The sequence below is a fragment of the Acomys russatus genome, chromosome 24 (genome assembly GCF_903995435.1).
Source record: "Acomys russatus chromosome 24, mAcoRus1.1, whole genome shotgun sequence".
NCBI lineage: Eukaryota > Metazoa > Chordata > Mammalia > Rodentia > Muridae > Acomys > Acomys russatus.
The window spans coordinates 13,464,821-13,485,074 of record NC_067160.1 but is presented as its reverse complement, the minus strand read 5'-3'; the positions used below and the strand labels follow the sequence as shown (position 1 = coordinate 13,485,074).

The 20,254-nt window shown below is 41.1% G+C and overlaps 1 protein-coding gene across 1 annotated transcript in view; it reads right to left on the bottom strand.

Moving 5' to 3' along the window:
• The window catches only part of Ola1 (Obg like ATPase 1), a 112,134-nt gene extending 93,163 nt beyond the window's left edge, over window positions 1–18,971 (bottom strand). The window contains exons 1-4 of the mRNA XM_051167115.1: window positions 18,819–18,971; window positions 17,389–17,489; window positions 13,630–13,773; window positions 10,166–10,293 (exon numbers count right to left, since the gene is read on the bottom strand). Of these exons, the coding sequence (XP_051023072.1) occupies window positions 10,166–10,293; window positions 13,630–13,773; window positions 17,389–17,489 (373 nt within the window). The 5' untranslated portion in view covers window positions 18,819–18,971. The remainder of the gene's footprint in view (window positions 1–10,165; window positions 10,294–13,629; window positions 13,774–17,388; window positions 17,490–18,818) is intronic.
• Between the last annotated feature and the right edge of the window lie 1,283 nt (window positions 18,972–20,254).

The window sequence follows — 20,254 nt, the reverse complement described above, 5'->3', positions numbered from 1 at the left end:
AACTGCATACATTTAGTCAACAGATTTGGTTCCAGGCAAAAACAAAAACAAAAAACCCAACCCTACATTTCCACTTAGTGGTTGTAAAGTACTACAAAGTGTGTAGTACTTTAATTGTACAAAACAAAGCTGATGTCACAAATACAAAAGAATTTTTCCCAAAACAAGCACAAGTCATTTCTGTGCTTCCAGTGATGCCTGACAAGCAATTAGCACTTTGCTCAAATGTATACACTAAGCATAAAACAACAGGTGGCTATAAATATAAAACATAAAGAAAAGCTTTTATCACTTTGTAATCAATATTTTTATAATATGGTTTGTTAGAATATCTTTATACAATGAAATGTTTCGCTAACAGAGAAGTACAGTGTTCTCAATTTAAAGAAAAAGCTTAATCAGACAAACTATGGTTAATATTGGAATAAAACTGTTTGTAAGAGATAGTGTATTGACGTATTGCCATTACATCAATGTGTTGCCACGTATTCGATAATTCAAGGTACATGTTCAGTTAAAAAAAATACATTTCTATAAGACAGAAATAGTGACCGTATAGAATTACAGTCTAATTAAAGCACTCAGAAATAAAAGAATTAGAAGTTCAAGGCAACTTCAACTATGTAGTAAATTCAAGGCCAGCCTGAGCTACATAAGACACCATCTCAAAAAACAAACAAACAAACAAAAAACTCTGTCCTCGTCAAGTAGTATCTGTGCACTGTTACTGGTGCTGACAAAACTTTCCCATTAAAGCAAACAAAGGAACTGCAGAGGTGGAGCAGTAGCTAAAGGACTTGCTGTATAATCCCGAGGACCTGAGTTCAGATTCTAAGCAATCACATAAATTCTAAGAAAACATGGTGGCCCAGCTATATCCACACATTCTGCAGGCGGAAACGGGATTCGCAGAGCAAGCTGGCTAGCGAGGACTACATCAACAGGTAAGCTAAAGAATGTTCAAAGAAAACATGCAACATCAACCTCTAGCCCCAACACAAACGTGGGGATATATGCATGCCTTCCTGCACATACCCATGGGCTCCCATAGAAACACGCATTCACATATGGGCACACACAACACACACAAAGGCACATTAAACAACAAACAAACAACCAACAATAACAGAAACAAGACTATTGTAAGCACTGCCCAGGTTGAAGACCTGCCTAACAAAGCCCCAGCGTCTGAAAGGGAAAGGAGTGCTGTTCACCACACTCAGACCAGCAAGACCAGAGGGGGGCGGGGTGCCCAGGGAACTGCCAGGAAGGGAGCTACAACCTCCCCTTCCCCATGTGCCAGAGCCCCCAAACACTGAGGCTACTAGGGCCTCTCCCCGCACACAGCACCTGCAGCCTGCTGGACACAGGGGTCTGACAACTTGTGCGCCAGCAATTCACTCTGCAGGTTCTCTCCTGCTGCTTTTCTACTATTGAAATCACTCCTGCAGGCACCTAGGATGGTTTTGCTCCTGTCTGTACACTCTCAGTTAGGTTGTAAGACTGCTGTTTACATTTCCACATCTAGTTCACTATAAGGCACTCTTCAGCTACCTCCTATTCCTGTCTTCCTCTTTCTCTCATCTTCATTCACTCCCTGGTCTTACTTCTTACCTATAACCTTACATGCCTTTAGCAACCTCTAAACCATGTTCCCTCACAGTACCCAACCTTCCCCTCCCAGCTACTTTACCTTTTTTTTTTTTTTCTTTTCAGAATCAATCTAATACTTAGCCCTTATTAAATTTAACATATTTCCCTCCCACACCTCATCTTACCAACTAAAATCTCAATCTATTCCATAGCACGGTTGGTTATTTGTCCTCCAAGAGTTACTGAAGTCAAGGGGCCACTGTAATTCCTGGCTACTGGAGACACCTGCAGAATGGTAACAGCAAGCAGGTGTGCTTGCTCCTGCAGTTAGCATCGTCACTGCTGTAGGAGACTACACTTTGCACACAAGAGCAAGCGGAAGGTATCCATGTCAAGTTTACAAAAGGACAGGTTATAAGGAAGTTGATTCAGCTCACTCAAGTAAGCATAACAAAGACTGTACTGATTTTCAAAACCAAGCCTGTTTCAATACTCACATTTTTAACTTAACAAATAACAGAGTTCTGACAACTAAGAAAAATGTGGTTCAAAATTTGATGCTTGAAGATCAAGGATTCTCCTGGACCTTAGAAGTTGCTCTCACATCCTTGATTAATTTCAACTCATTAATGATACAAGAGTTATAAAGGGACCCCTACAGTTGGCTATTTTGGGCAGAGAACAGGAAATGAGGCCTCAAAGTTATGTCAGAAAAAATACTCAAGAAAAAGTAAAAATGCTCCAACCACCTAAAATAGATATTAGACCACGAAGGATCTAGTATATATCCAAACAATTAAGCTGCAAATAGCTAGTAGGCTGAATAGTTTCATACAGCATTGCAATACAAAGTAGAAGGGACTGTTTATGCTATAGGATTTTCCACAGTAAACAAGAGCTTGGTTACTAGAGTGGTTTGTATATGTGGATGAGAACTACTGCATAATTATTCATTCCACTGAACTGTACTGAAGAAACAAAGCAAACATGGAGTTTGGTCAAATTATTTGCTGAAGTCCAATACTAGATGAATTTAATAAATACTGCTGAAAATGATAATTACAGAACCCAAAGGGGGAAAACTCCATTATTTTAGAATATTATCAAAGTCAATTTTATATTGGCAATTTGTGTCTAGGCAAAAAATGTGTGATTCATTTAAAACTTCTTATGGAGGGGGGCAGGTAGGCTCTTGAAAACAGAAATTTATGTTCATGGTAATTAAAGGTGATTTACTAACATATAAACACCTGACTTAACCTAATGGGGGCGGGGCAATTAAATGAAGGCATTTTTTACCTTCTCATTTAGCAGTTCAATAAAGCAGTAGTGCCTTGAGGGCTGTAACTCCAAATAAACTAAAAAGGCAACTAAAAACTGGAGTCCCACCTTCAGCTCTTTTTAGCCAAGCGCCCACAACAAAACTAAAGGAGCTCTCTGGAACTGTGTTGTTAAAGCTCTACCTAAACAATTGTGACATATGAAACTCAAACAGATATAGGGGGCTAGTAATATAAAACAGAAAGAAGACACATCTGCTATTAATAACACAGGAGAAAGGATAGGGTTTTTATTTCTCCTTGCCAAAAATTCTAACCATCTGCAGAGAAACCATCTTTACAGAAACTGATCTTAGCTCTGTGTCCTTAAGAACTAGGCTGACCAGCTTAAGAGAGGAAAAAGCCAAGAGAGAAGTATACTTAGCAAATGTTTGCAATCCTATATGGAGAGGAAAGAGGGAAATGTTTTCAAAGGATTAAGACTGAATATTCAGGAGCAAAAAGAAATAGCATCAAAATCCCAAGGTACAGGCAGGCAGTGGTGATTCATGCCTTTGATTTAGGAGCATTTGGGAGGCAGAAGCGGGTAGATTTCTGCGTGTTCAATACCAGGGTCTGGTCTACATAATGAGTTCCAAGACTGCTAGAACTACGTAATGGAGAGATCCCGGATAGATTAGATTAGATTAGATAGATAGATAGATAGATAGATAGATAGATAGATAGATAGACAGACAGACAGACACACACACACACACACACACACACACACACACACACAGACAAACAGACAGACAGACAGACAGATGGTAGATAGTTAGAATCTCATGGTACAAGTACAGTTATTTTAAAATCTGAAATGCTTTATTTCCTACATTAGAATCTAATTTTATAAAATAAGCACTGAATATAAAATTAAAAAGAGAGTAAACTAATGGCCAAAAAGGTCTTGACTTTAGTATCATAATTACTATAAGAGAATAAAAGTAATGCATTTCTATGTTCCAAAATCAGCATACTTTTCATTTTCAAGGGACATCCAGCATAATACTGTCAACTCCAGATCTCTGTGATATGTGTAACACTGGGGAAAGTGGAGAAAAGCTTGCTGCTGATAGGAGGAGCATAAAGCAATCAAATGGTCATCTATGAGCTTATTGGCACAGACAAATCAACAAAGCTAAAAGTTAATATCAATAAAAATAATTGTTGAGCCAGGTGGTGGCGCACGCCTTTAATCCCAGCACTTGGGATGTAGAGGCAGGCGGATCGCTGTGAGTTCGAGGCCAGCCTGGTCTACAAAGTGAGTCCAGGACAGCCAAAGCTACACAGAGAAACCCTGTCTCGAAAAACCAAAAAACAAACAAACAAAACAATTATCTAAGGCATAAATATTAAATTAGGAAGGATCTACCACATATAAAACATACATTTCTATCCCCACCCCTAACCATCGTCCTTCTCCCACAAGAGATATGAATTTTCTTTGCTGGCTTTCGAAGCTGTGCAATGCACACCTCCCAGATTAGCTACAACACACTACACAGCAAACGTCTTTGCTAGTCATGACTTTCATTCTCCCATCTCAAAACAGTCTTTTTTAGAGCTTTGGAAAGTGAGGATAATAGTAATGTTAATAAATGACCAGTACTCAAAACTAGTGGCAAAATCCGAGAACTTCTCATCAACTTTCCACTCAAGTCTGAGTTATGGAAGCCCACTCCCCCTCCTTCTCCTTTCCCTCCCTGCCTCTCCCCTCCCATCTTGAGGCCTCCAAGCTGGACTGCTGAAATGGTAACTGTTCATCCTACTTTCATTCTTCTTCCATCAAGTATCTTTACATTTCTTTACAGGCCTATGAAGCTATGTACTTTCCAAAATAAAATTAATAATGTATCTATTACATTAAAATATAAGTATATTCTTTAATCTTGATATTCACATGACTTAATCCAGTTTACAGCTGAAACTTCTTACTCTGATATTCTGTATCAATGACCTTATGTGGCATTGATTAATTTGACACTTATTACAGGTAGGTTTTCTGTTTTGTTCCTTTTTTTCTTTTCTTTCTTGGAGGGAGAGAGAGAGAGACAGAGAGACAGAGACAGAGAGACAGAGAGAGAGAGAGAGAGAGAGAGACAGAGAGAGAGAGACAGAGAGAGAGAGAGACAGAGAGTGTGTGTGTGTGTGTGTGACCAGTCACCTGCTCCACACACATGCAGGCAGAGATCAGAAGTAGATACCCTGTACTTCCTCTCTTACTCTCTACTTTGTGTGTACATGTCTCTGCATGTGTGTATGAGGGTGCTTGTTTCTGTGTATGCTGGTGTAGACATGTGCACATGTGGAGGACATAGGTTACAGTGAGTATTTTTCCTCAATCACTCTCCTCTTTTAACTTTTTAGAAAGAGTCGCTCACGACCCTGAAGTGCACTGACTCCTTTAGATTAGCCAGAAGCCCAGTGAGCTTCAGGGAGGGATCTGCTGCAAGACACTGAAAAAGGAAATCAAAGAAGATGGAACGACATCCCATGTCCCTGGATTGACAGAATTAATATTGCAAAAAAAAATGGCTATCCTAGCTATCAAAACTCTGGTGTCTTAGTTCACAGATTTAGAAAAAAACAACTCAAGAATTCTTATGGAACCACAAAAGACCATGACTAACCAAAGGTAAGAACACTGCTTTTAATATTACAAATACCTGACATCTAATTATAATACAGAACCACAGTGACAGCCTGTGTACTGGCATAAAAATGGACAGGCAGGAAAATGGAACAGACTACAGGACCCAGAAATAAAACAACAAAAAAGTTATGCCCATGAAGTTTTGACAATGGAAACAAAAACAGACCCTGGGTAAAGACAGTCTATTCAACAAAGAGTACTGGAAAAGCTGGATTTCTTTCAGTCTGTACAACAATCAATTCAAAATGAATCAAAGGCCTTAATTTAAAACCTGAAATGCTAAAACTTCTAAAAGAAATCCATAGAGAATTCTCTTCAAGACACTGGGGTTGACAAGAAGTTCCTGAGCAGAACACATAGCCCAGGAGCCAGACCCAACAACAATCAACAGATGGGATTACATGAAAATAAAGTTTCTGCACAGTGGGACCAAAGTGGTGGCTGAGTAGTTAGGAGCCTGGATTACGTGAAGAAACTCTAGGGCAGAGACCAGCCACTAAGAGCTGTAGATTATGACCCTAGAGCCAGCATGACATTGTACCTTGCAAGCATTACAAACAGAACACATATACATGCACATTCTTAAGTACACATATACACAATATACAATGGAGCGATGTATTTCCTAACTAGCCATTAAAGAAAGTTTCCCAATAAATGCTCTATTAGAAAGCACGAGAGGCTGGAGGTGGCTCAGATGGGAATGCTTGTCTAACATGCAAAAAATCCTGCATTTGATCCCCAGCACAACATATGTCAGGAGTCATGGCTCACGTCTGCAATCCCAGCATTCAGGAGGTAGAAAAAGAAGGAGTAGTTCAAGGTCATCTTTACCTGTACAGTGAGTTCAAAGCCAGCCTGGAACTACATGACAGACTGTCTTTTAAAAAAAAAAAAAAGCCAGAAAGCTAGTAAGTTTTATCCCATTAGGTATAAAAGTTAAAGTAACTAAGAACAATATTTATTAATGTATACCCTACTATTATAGATTTTAAACCTTTTTATGTATTTTTCAAAAAATAGTACTAGAAAATTAAACTCTTACGGGAGTAGAAAAGGAGCCTGGCTATACCTAATAGAACTTTAAATGTGTATTATATATCCCTCACTTACTAATACTTCTGCTAAGTCTACTTCTTTGAGAAATATCAGAGATTTACAAAAAAAAGACAGCTGTGGTAAAAGTAATCACTAGCAACAACATCTGCAAGCTTTACAGTTCTATGTATAAATAGGAAGCTATTTCATAACCCATGAGCAATGATGCAGTAGCTAAAGAATAATGAAGCGGGAAATAAGCCAGCCGCAAAAAGGTAGAATACTGTATGACCCACGGGCCTGAGATACATAAGAACAGTCAAATTCAGGCAGGCGGTGGTGGTGCACACCTTTAATCCCAGCACTCGGGACGCAGAGGCAGGCAGATCCCTGTGACTTCGAGGCCAGCCTAGTCTACAAAGCAAGTCCAGGACAGCCAAGGCTACACAGAGAGTCTCTGTCTGGAAAAAACAAAAACAAAGAAGTCCCTTAAAGGGGCTAAAGAGATGTCTCATTGGTTAAGAGCACTTACTGCTCTTACAGAAGACAGGGTTGGTTCAAAAACATCTGCACTCCAGGTCTAGAGAAGCTGTCATCCTCTTGTGACCTCGGTGGTCAACACATGGTGCACATACATGCAGGCCAAACACCTATATACGTAAAAGATAAATGTTTGGGGCTGGAGAAATAGCTCAGCAATTAAAAGCACTTTGTTGCTACTGCAGAGAACCTGGGTTTTACTCCCAGCACTGACATGGCAGTTTATAATCACACATAACTTGAGTTCCAGGAGAACCAGGCATCAACACAGTGCACAAATATACAACATGAGCAAAATATTCATTTAAAAAAATCTAAGAAAGTATAATAATCATGAATATTCTTTTTAAAGTCTCTAAAAATAGATGTTGATACTAGGTGTCTAACAATTGGAATGTAATTAATACACTGAACTTCACACATAACAATGATTAAAACTTCAAATTTTATGCACATTAACATAATTTTAATATTTTTAAAAAGTGAAAATACATCAACATTTAAAAATCTACATTCACACATGGGCACAGTAGGTCCTGCCTTTAATTGCAGCATTCAGGAGACAGAAGTAGGCAGATCTCCATGAATTCAAGACCAGCCTGGTCTACTTAGTGAATTTCAAGCCAGTCAGAGCTACATAGTAAGACCATACCTCAAAAAATATATAAAATAAAATAAAACCTATATTCACAAAAAGACAGCATTATAAAAGTAGTTTATATATGCTAAAAACATCTCATATTTCAACTATAAAATAATTATGTAGGTAATATAACATTGCTGCTCTTATTTTACATGGAAAATGATTCAAAAACACATTATATTTTCAGTTTTATAAATATCAGTGAGGGCCAATAGTCACAATTAGTTTGGTTCTAAAACACATACTTAGGCTGAGGGTATTAAGGTCTGGGTCAGTAGTAGAGCTAGCATGGAGAGGCCTAGGATTTGATCCCCACAATCACATACATACTTACACACACACACACACACACACACACACACACACACACACACACACACACACGTATCCCACACATACACATACACCATACTATATTCATTCAAACAATTTATCCTCAAAAAAAAAAAAAATGTGTTGGGTTAAACTAATATATTTTTTCTTTTCATGGTATCATTTAAATGCCTTTTCTTCACACTAGAGCAGGTCTCAGTGAGCCCGAAACAGTTACATCTTCAAAATCTACTCTGAATATCACTTGTATTTTTGCTTCAAAGTCAATGAATGCTTTGGTAATTTTTTAAAAATTATTTTAAAAAGCTGCCTCAGTTCATGTAAATAACTAACCTGAAAAGGCATGTTAGATAATTAGCTTAAAAAGATTTAAAAATAAACAAACCAGTACAAACAGATGTTCCCAACAATAAAATCTTCCACAAAAGTAGTACACACTAAGCATAAGAAATATTTCATTTTCAAAAGTACTTTAATCTACTATATAATTCTTTGGAATATGAATTTCTAGTATTTTTTATAAATACCAGAAACTTTCCTTTGGGGGTAGGGCACTGGTAGGGGCAAAACACAGCGTTTATACATGCTAGGCAAATACTCTACCACAGAGGTGTGTGTGTATGTGTGTGCGCACGCGCGCGTGCATGTTCAGGTTCTTAAGACTTTTATTTTTAGCTTTATGTGTATTTGTGTGTATCTGTGTGTGGGTTTGCACATGAGTAAAGGGTCCATTGGAGGCCAGAGCTGTCGATCACCTGGAACTAGAGTTGCAGGTGGGTGTAGGCATCCTGATACAGGTTCTAGAAACCACATGTGGGTCCTCTGGAGATCAGTACATGCTCGTAACTGCTGAGCCATCTCTCCAGACCCCTACTATGAGTTTTTTACAACCCAGGATCTTCTTTAGCGATCACAGATAAAGTAAACTGACAGTCTAAATGAAAAAGGTTGTGTGTTGATATGTGTGCATGTTTATATGTAAGTGTTCATGTGTGTGAGGGGCTTATGTGGAGGCCAATGTGTGTGAAAGCCAGAAGCTCACATCAGATATCTTCTTCAATCATTCTCCACTTCAGTTTTTGAGACAAGGTCTCTCGTTGAACCTAAAGTTCACTGATTGGCTGGAGGGGCTGGCCAGCGAGCCCAGCCCCAAGAGATTTGTCTGTTCCCCACATCCCCAGCACAGGGCTCAAAGGCTCACACTATCTCCCTGGACCCATACAATTCTTTTTATTAACTTTCTACCTGATAGACTCATCAAATCTCATGTGGATTTTCTTTTACGTATGCATGCCACATGTGTGAAGGTGCCTGTGGAAGCCAAAGTAGGGCTCCAGATCCTGCAGAACTGGATAACAGGAAGTGCCTAGCCACCTGACAGAAGTGCTGTGAGCCGCTCTCGGGTCCTCTGGAAGAACAGAAGCACGCTTAACCTCTCAGCCACTCTCCAGCCTACATCATGTGTGTTTGATTCAGTAACACAAGTGACATGAGACAAAACAGTGTATCTAGACAGGACTTGTAGACTGTTAAAACACTGTATTTTAGCGCAAATCTCCAAAGGTTTTGTTCAGTGGACGTGGCACAGGTATTGGAGTATCAAGAGTTATTCAGGTTCGCAGGACAGCTGTCTTCAACATCTCAGCTTCAGAGTATAAGAGTAAAATCCCTTGCAGGAACCTGTGCCACTATTAAAGTAAAATGTTATATCTGGCCCTGTGCAGAGTTCTTTCCAAGCATGCACAGCTCTGGGCTCAACCCAGCACAATTTTAAAAAGTCAAAATGCCTTTCTAATCCCAAGTCAGTTCACAGAGAAACATACCTCAGGTCTCTAACACCCAGCCAGATACAGTATCACATGACACACTTGCCATGCAGTAACCTCAGGGGGAAACGATAGGGACATTAAGGTTAGAAATCAATAAACTAATTCATGACTCATCCTGCAAAGCAAAACTATCCTCTATAAACCACTCACTTCTATTTGGGCAACACAGAAACACACCACACATCTGCCTTAATAAACAAACAACTGTACTTACGTGTTAGATGAAAAATTCCATCACAGGCACTAATATGAGATAAAAAGGCATTGCCCAAGCCCTGCCCATTATGTGCTCCTTTCACAAGGCCAGCAATATCCACTACATTTAGGAAAGCAGGAATCTTGCTGAAATACAAAAGATGATTTTATTATAAAGAACTTGCTTACCAACCAACTGAAGTCTACAAACAGTAACTATTTACTTCTTGAAACAAGGTTTGGAAAGTACATAATAATAACTTGATAAATTAATAGCCCCCCTCAAATACACAAATTTTCTATGTATTGTGAAATCTTTCTTTTACTTTTTTGCATTGTTATTTGGGGGGGGGGTGGCATGTGCCACACACACTTATGGAAGTCAGAGTACAAATTCCAAGAGTCCGTCCTCTCCTTCCACCACCTGGGACCGTGAGATGGAATTTAGGTCATTAGTCTGGATGGCAGCCTCCTTTACCTGCTGAGCCATCTCACTGCCCTCTATTATGTGTGTATGAGTGTTCAGACGTAGGTGAAAGTGTGTGTGTGTGAGTGTGCGCGTCTATGTGTGTGTGTATGCAGGAGCACTTGTAGATGTCTTCAAGTGCATGTGGTGGCACAAAGCTAACATCAGGGGTCTTCCTCAATCCCTATCTGTCTACCTTACTCACTGAGTCAGGTCTCTCAAAAAACAAACCAACCAACCCGAGAACTCATAAATATGGCCCATTTGGTTGGCCAGTCTCCTCCAGAGACTCCCTGTCTCTGCCTTCAATGTGCTGTGTTTGCGTGGGTGCTGGAGATGACACTTGGGAGGCAAGCCCTTTAGTCACTGAGCCGTCTCCCATGTCCCCCTTTCTGTGTGTGTCTGAGTATGCATGTGTGTTTGTGAGCGTCCACATGTGCATGCAGACCACGGAAGCCAAAGGCCAATCTCAGGTACTGTTCTTCAGCTATCATCTGTCTTGGTTGGTTTTGGTTTCATTTCAATTTTTTTTGGTTTTTCTAGACAGGGTTTCTCTGTGTAGCACTGGCTGTCCTGGACTCACTTTGTAGACCAGGCTGGCCTCAAACTCACAGCGATCCACCTGCCTCTGCCTCTGCCTCCCAAGTGCTGGGATTAAAGGTGTGCGCCACCACTGCCCGGCTCCCATCTTGGTTTTTAAGAGTTTCTCACATGATCTGGGGCTTGCCAACTAGGCTAGGCCAGCAAGACCCAGAAATCCATCTGTTTCTGCCACCCACAGCTGGGGCTACAAGTACACCCCCATAGTGCCAGACTTTTTTAAATGTATGTTCTACAGATTGAACTTGGGTGTTCATGCTTGCATGGCAAGCACCTTACCCACCGAGCCATCTCCACAGGCTACATTAAGACTTTCTTACCTAAGAAAACAGAGGAAACTACTGCTCTACTTCTGAAATTAAAAGCCCTATCAGTAGTCTAAGAGCTTTGTTGGCACATACACATACCAAGTACCAAAATCAAGCAGGTGGCTAGAGGCTTGGGATCCAGCCCTATCCAGGGCTAGAATAAGAAACCTGGTATTTATCAGCACTTCAAAAAAATGAATACAACTGTTTTGTGAACAAATATAATAGTGAATCAAAAGTTAGTAAAAAGCTAAAAGAAAACTAAACTCTCAGAAGTAATGGGTAAATACTAAATATACTACATAAACACATAGTACTAGGTAATAAACACCAGGTACGGTAGCTCACACCTGTCATCCCAGACTCAGGGAGGCAGAGGCAGGCAGATCTCTGTGAGTTCAATGTCAGCCTACTCTACAAAGAGCATTCAGGACAGCCAAAAAAAAAAAAGAAAAGAAAAGAAAAGAAAAAAAGTAATAAAAATGATAGTTTCAATTGTACTGTTAATCTAGAAAGTTATTTTAATGTATGTAGACAAAATGAAACCTTATTAAAAACAAAATAAGATGATGCGTTGTGGGACCTGGAGACAGAAAGCCCATACAGTGACTGAAAGGCACTTCTCCTTCTCCTGTGATAAAGCACTGCAAGGTAACCCTTCGGCACTGCGTGCTGACTGTGTACAAGCCAGCACTGCAGAGATCGTGCGGGCCTGCTCCTTCTCGGTACCTTCCCTTCTCTTCTCCAGCACTGAGAACCCTGGCTCGTCCTGTGATTCTCACCACATCCACACACTTGCTCTTTATAATCATTCTCCTGCCTCCACCAGGTTACTGTCTACTTTGCAGGCCCTCCTGTTTGGCCCTGGCTACTGTGAGGCTGTGCTCCTGCCAGGAGGCAGGCCTTGTAGAGGCTTAGCTGCCTCCATGCTGCCAACTCTCCCCACTGAATTCCCTCCTTGTATAGGCCCCTGTCACCACTAGACTGTACGGTGATGTGACACTGCTGGAAATTTCAAAGATATGAAGACACAATAAATCTTTTGAATTTTCAATCTGTTGAAACTTTAGGTAGTAAGGGTATGAATTCCTCAAAACACTGATTAAAGGCCCTAATGGCAAAAAAGAAACTGAATGGAAGTCTACCCTCTGAAGTTTATAAGGCAAAAATACTACTTGTATGAAAACACAACAGTAGAAGAGAGAATACAGTTGGAACCAGTTGTGCTGGTGCACATATTTAATCCCAGCACTAGGGAGGCAGAGACAGGCGGATCTCTGTGACTTCGAGGCCAGCCTGGTCTACAAAGGGAGTTCTAAGACAGCCAAGGATACATAGTGTGACCCTGTTTCAAAACCAAAACCAAACAAAAATAGTATTATATAAATTGTATAAGCTCACATAGAACCAATTACAGATAAAAAAATAAAATAAAATGTTCACAAGAAAGAACCACACCTGTACCCGCGCATGCAGATTCTTCTTGTGGTATTCCCTAGCAATATAGTGCAGGGATTAACTGTGCAAGTAAATTAGAGACGGTGTGAAACAGACAGGAGATAGTGCAAAGTGATCGCAGCATTTTAGGTGAGTAACTTTTGATATCTCTAGGGCCTAAGAACCAATCCCCCATTCAAGGGACAACTGTACAGTAAAAATCACCTTGCCTGCAAATCCCAGCACAGTAATCCCAGGGTGAGGCAAGAAGACTACAGGTTCAAGACCAGACTGGGCTACATAGTTAAACCTTGTGTTAATAAACAAATAAAATAACAAAATTTGTCTAGAAATCTACTACCCGGAAACAACTGTCAATAAATTTGAGATCTTCATTACATACCTTTTCCATGTATAATACCTGCATATCCTTAAAATATTACATGATGAGTGAGCTCTTATAACCTAAGCTAGTTTCTCCCGCTAGTTCAGAATCTCAGAATAAAATAACTTCATTAACAAAGAAAATCCTTCCTTCTTTTCTTTTCTACATTGCTTTTATACTCATCCAAAGTAATGCTACATTAATTGGGAAGAAACTTGATTGTAAACATATCAAATATGCATATTTACCCAATCTATGAACAAATAATAACCCAGTGCATTGCTTACCTGGCTGGTTTGTGGTACTGGCAAAGAAAATCAAACCTGTCATCTGGCACCGGCACTCTGCTCTCGTTGGGGTCAATAGTGCAGAACGGGAAGTTCTCTGCTGAAGCCTGACTGTTGGTGAGGACATTGAAGAAGGTGGACTTCCTAAAGTAAAGGAAAGCATTTAAGTCGAGTTTTAAATTGGTAAGAAAACACATCTGATACTAATTTCAGAGCTCTGTATTTATAAGGACAAATCAGGGAAGGGAGGAGAAACATTTTTACTAACACAAAATATCAAAGTTGACATATAGTTTATAACTTCATAATTAGGTTATATTCCCTTTTTTCAGTCTATTTGGAATTTGAAAAGAATGTTCCCAAAGACCCTTTGATATAGAAGATAGCTAGAGTTTCACATAATGTCATGAGACCTATTCTTCTCACAATGCATCTCACAATGCACCCCACAATGCCAATATCATTTCACCATATCTCACATAACTTTCTCTAGCGCAACATACTGAAAGCTAGCATGCTGTTCCCAAAGCATTCCAAATTGAGGAGGCTGCTACTTGCCTCCAAAGAAACAGGAGTTAAACATGAGGTAAGAGCTCACACTGCCTCTTAATTGTTACTACACAAGGTAACACAAGGTAAGCCTCAAACTATGGATTATAAAAGTAAAAATGTGAATTTGTTTTTACTATATGATTTAAATCAAGATAAAAAGTGCATTCATATGGAATGAACTAGCCATTGATTTTCCAATTATCTAAGTCACATCACATGATAGGTACTCAGGGGATGATGCCAACCCACAGAACACTAGTCACGGTTTTAAATGTGCTGAAAACAGAGTAAAATCGGAAACAAGTTTAGAACACTAAGTAGTTTCCTCCAAGAGCTTCTAAGCCTTACATTCACAATAATACAAAAGGCAACTTACAAAGAACCACTGAGGTAAGAAACAGACAGAACTAGAAACTAAATCTCCATTCTCTTAGCCTGAAACTCTTTCTTCTTCATTAAAAGCAGCATTAAAACATGCCTCTTTATTATTAAGCTACATAAAGCTATCAAAGAGGAAAAATTATCCCATTCACAAATAATTACTGCCTTCCACAAATAATTACTGGGTGTTCACTATGTTACCAACACCAGTCTAGGCACTAGAAATGTATCAATAAACAGGAACAACCCAATCCTTTCCTTTTTGGAATTGAAAGTCTAATTGGGGATGCCAAATAGCTAATTCAATTAGATAATACATATAACACTCAGCATAGAGACTTGCGTATAGTAACTGCTCAATAAATAGCACATTAGCTTTCTGGGCAAAGGGATTTATTCCTACAGTCCCAGCATTCAGTAGGCTCAGGCATGCAGATTCCTGGGACCCCAAGGAATTGAGAGCCATTGAGAGCAAATCAGTAAGCAGTACTCTTGCATGGCCTCTGCATCAGCTCCTGCCTCCAGGTTCCCACCTGGTCCTGAGTCCCTGCATTGGCTTCTTTCAACGGACTGTGATTCAGAACACGTAAGCCAACCAAACTCTTTCCCTTTGGTTGTGGTGTTTCACCAGAGTGGCAGTAACCCTAATTACGACAGTTTCTAAACTGAAGTCCTTATTTGAACCAGGAACTACCCTTCAGGAAACTACCTGGACCTCCAGTCTACTCTTGCAAAGATACCTAGAGTTAGATGGATCTAGTTAGACTTCATTGCCCAGGAATCTGAATAACAGGACAGGTGTCAAGAGATAAGAGCCATGCAGGTCAAGAGTTCCACGCAGACTTGAGCCTGCGTCATCTGCACTTTCATCCTTCTGAGGTCCTCTCGTCCACTCCTTCGCCTCTTCTATCAAGCCTTTTTGCCTTGCTTAAAACAGTCAAGATTTATGTTTCAGACAGTGAACCCTACCTGATACAGTTTAATAGAAAGATCGCTCTATAAAAGGAATTTTACGGGACGGCAGAGGGACGCAGTGGTGGATTGCTATGATCAACGAACATATAAACGAGTGAAACTTTCAGAGTGAAAGACTTTTTAACTCATACACACACAAAAAGGAATTTTACAACCAAACACAACTGTCAAAATTGAATAAACAATCGCTTTAAAATAAATGAATTTTCACATAAGCCCTGAGTTAAATCTTCAGGACCTCCCTATCAAAAATGAGTAAATTTTAAGCCAGCAAGATGGCTCAACAGGTAACGGTGCCCACCACCAGGCCTGATGACCTGAATTCAATGCCCTAAACCCCATGGCAGGAAAACCAACTTCCACAAGTTGTCCTCTAATTTCCAATATTTGTGTTATCACCCACAAACAAAAATAAATAAAATATAATTCAAAATATTTTAGTTAAATTTTACTATATGTAAAACATACCTCAATAAAACTGAAGAGGAAGACTATTTTGAAACTGAAAGCATACGTCAACATTTATAATAATAGAATCTTTTAGGTTATTTTCACATATTCTAATTATAATTATACTCTATACCACACCCCCCCCCAAAAAAAACCTTACATAAAAAACACTGAAGATCTTACGATGCTCCTTTTTAATTAGTCCCATTTGAAATCAACATGCTCTGACTACACTGATTCCAAAGAAATGAATGCTAATATCTAAAAACTTTCTTACTGGTACAGAAAAACTGGCTGCAAACATTATAATTGGATCTTGCTTTCAAATGTATTGACAGTACCCTACCCTGGCTTAATTACGTGTTCCGCTATATTTCCACTCTTCATTTATTATTTCTTTACAAGTAGACTCTAGCACAGCAGGCAACCCCTTCAAAACTAACGCACTCTAGGAGAGAACTGAAATTAGGACAGCCACATTTGCTCATGGTTTACATTACAAGGATCTAAGAACTAGAGCAGCATGCTTCGTTCCCTGAGGGGTCTATAACAGAAGCTCCAAAGAGCACAGAGGACAATACAGTTGTTCATCATGCCACTAATGTAAAGCCCTAAAGCACACCCTAAAGTGCCCTAGTGATCATCATAAGCCCATGTTGTGTCCATTACCCTAGTCACCGTGTGTGTGTGTGTGTGTGTGTGTGTGTGTGTGTGTGTGTGCGCGTGCGCGCGCCCGTTTCTTGTTTTTGAGACACGCTCTCTCTATAACTCAGGCTGGACTCAATCTCACAACACTGTTCTTGCATTAGACTCAAGTGCAAGAATGAAGGCGTAACCCAACATGCCTGGCTAGGATAGTTTAAATAAAAAGCACAGACACTGATCATTTAAGCAACATGTACAAAGAACTCTACGATAAACCCCACACTTATCTCCTATTGTTGCCCTATGTTGTTGGCCTGTAAACATCATATTCAAAGTAGTCACCTTTTTCTCCAATAAAAAGTCAAGCGTCTAGACAGACCTCTTCTCTCAAGGGCTTTATAAAAAGGTTTTAAAACACTTTCCTAAGCTGTTCTACTGCAAGGTTCCTGGCCACAGCCTAGGCAGGAAGTGTAATTCCAAGCAAGTACAACACTAGGCTTCTCCCACCACTTGCAGCTGATGTAGCTGAGCTGCCTCATTCACATCCTAACTCTCACTGCTTCTCCCTCTAAGCTTAGCAAATGTCAACAACTCAGTTCAATGAGTGCAAGAAACTGAAAGTAAACAAAGAAATAAAACACGTGTAAGTTAAAGCCTAGTCTTGTAAGAATACTCTAGCCCTTTTACTCCAGTTTGAATTCTTACCGACTTGTGAATTTATAACACGAAATAAGAAAAGTCCCAATTTTTACTCACCCAACATTTGGCAATCCAACAATACCAATTTTCAGTGATGTTCCAAATCTTCCAATAATTGGGGGTGGTTTAATACCATCTCCTCCCTTTTTGGGGGGCATCTAAAATATCAAAAATGAACTTTGAAAACTACCCGTACAGACAAAACACATTTCTGTATATAGAATATATTACTGGGTAATAGAAAAATCAAACCTACTGTATATATCAATACACAACTGAAATAGGTGCAAAACCCATGACTCTGTAAACAGATCTGGTTCTAAAAGTTGTCCAAGAGTCATTTTTGAGTAGTCCCAGAAAGACTGTGGCAGCAGGAATCAAAGATAAACGTAAAAATTAGCTCCGGTCGCCCATGTTGGTGCTGCCAACCACATCCTTAACCTGTCACATTTTATGAAGGAGAAAGCATTTCGGAAGCAGAGGCAGAGACAAGTCAAAGAAAGCCCATCCTAGAAACACTAGCAACCAAGTCACCTCTCAGCAACCATCCCTCCATCACCTGAGACCCATCCTTTCACCTTTCTCCACAACTCAAACTGATGGTCACCACTAAGCCTGGAGGTCCTTCTAACTCATCTTTTCACTTTTGACTCTGTAGGTAAGGCTAATCAGTCCTATAAACAGCCTTCCAAACCCACACTCTACACACACCGGATACCTCAAAGGCGCTCGCTCACCTCACCCCTTTTTAGAAGCCAACCCAGAGCTTCCATTTATACTCAAAGCAAGTGCTCTACCAATAGACTACACACTCTCATTTCACATACTTTCAGTCTTTTGACTGATCAGTCCAAACTTTGTCTCTTCTCCCTCCTTCAGGCTCCAAGGTCCACTGTACATAACTGATCTCGCTTTAATTAACACTGCAATGGGAACCGACTAGGAACGGCAACCTTTATAGTCTTAGAAGCTGAAAATTAAAACTGTCCCTGTCTTCTGGCTGGGTTGTAACTCCCAGAGCCACGCCGTGTCGTTCCCCGACCTGCCCCGCCCCTGCTCCAGAAGTGATATTCCAACGTGTAATCCCAGATCGGGAAGCCAAGGAGCTCCTTCTTGAGGGTCTTGGGTCTTGACACCTGTTCCGGGCCAAACTCCAGGCCTCCAATGAACAGCTGCATGGGGAGAGCCCGTCCAAACCTGGGGCCTACAAGGGGGTGGCCCCGAAAGCCAAGCCGAGCTGGACGCCGCCCCCCCGCCCCCCACCTTTCTCCTCCTGACCCGGCACTGGCGTCCCGCCCCGAGGCAAGGCTTTCCCCAGACTGCAGCGAGGGCCGATCTCGTGGCCGCGCGGCCTAGTCCGAGGGCGCCTCATTCATCCCCCATGCTGTCCGCTGCTCGCAGCCCATTACCCCCGCGGCCGGGCTCCGGCCTGACGCCAGCCACCGAGCCACTGGCCCGGGCGCCCGTGGGCTCCCTCAAGGACTCACCGTGCACTGGGTTACCGCTCGCACGGGGTCCCGGGCTGCAAAGACCGGTGTCGCCGGCAGCCCGAGGTGGAGAAGAAGGCGGAGAGAGCGCAGGCCCTGCCCTCCGCCGAGCAGCACGCACGACGGCAAAGGAGACGGAACGGGCGGGCCGGGGCGGCACCTGTGGGCAAGCCACGCCCCCACAGGGTCACGCCCATTGGCCCGGATGCCCTCTGGTGGGAGGAGCCACCAAGGGGGCGGGCGCTTAGCAGCACCAAGCTTCCGCGTTTGTACACGTGGGCGTCGGCGGAGGCCCGGGGTTTCCTTCCGCTTCGCTACTCAGGCTCCAGTCACCAGCTCCATCCCAGATTCCTCTTGTCTCTAACTGATCGCGCCGACATCTGTCTTCCGCCACCTGCACGGCGCTGCCCGCCTCCCCTTTCCAGTAACTTCTTTCCGACGGTCTGACGGTGGGAGGCCCCTAAACTTTCTTTCAGGGGAAAATGGACCAAGGAAAACTTCGAATCAGGATGCCCCTTGGAGCCACAGAAAGCGTTTAAAGAGTCACCATCGCCTTCTTCACTGCCCTCCGGGCATCCCTTTCCTCAGGGTGGTTAAGAAGAGAAGAGGCCTTTGGAATTTGGAAAACACGAGGTTATTGGTAGGATAAAATCAAATAATACGGATGAAGTTTCCACACCTGCTTACTATACTATGAACTCCATTGGGGGTGTGGGGAGGATACTTTTTATTAGAATTTCTTCAAGGGCCCTCAAGTATTTGTTGCAGTGAATGTCCAAAATTTGCGATTTTTTTCAAACATGCCAGTTGCAAATAAAAGGACATATTTAAATTTGTTGCTAACCCCAATTTGCAGATGGCAGACTAGTATCAGAAAAGTAATATGGATAAAGTCACTAGCGACAGAAGACACACATCTCAAGCCCTGATCTCACTGCAAAATCTGATTTTTTTTTTTTTTTAAAACCAGGACAGTAAGAGCTACACAGAGAAACCCTGTCTCAAAAAAAAAAAAAAAAAACGTTTATTATTATATGTGTCCTTGTGTGGGTTGGCTCATAAATACCACGGTTCAAATGAGTTTAAAGAATAGCTTGGAGTCAGTTCTCCTCTTCCACTTTGCGGGTTCAGGGAATCAAACTCAGATCATGAGGCTTGGCAGCAAGCACCTTTCCACAGATCTAAACTCTTTCTTGAATAGTGACTTAAAAGCAGGAACTAAACTGCTGTTGATAATAAAGTTTCATTAAGGTTTTTCTGTCACCCTATGAGAGTGATCTGAGGAAAGTGTTCGAGCTCTTTTGAAATTTTTCAAAAGACACAGACAACTTCTCTTTAGTTTTGTTATTGTTTAAAGATCGTTACTGTCAGATCAGTCATGTCCTTACTTTATACAGCTACTAATGCACTGTGCACTCAATCTAGTGTCCTTGTCA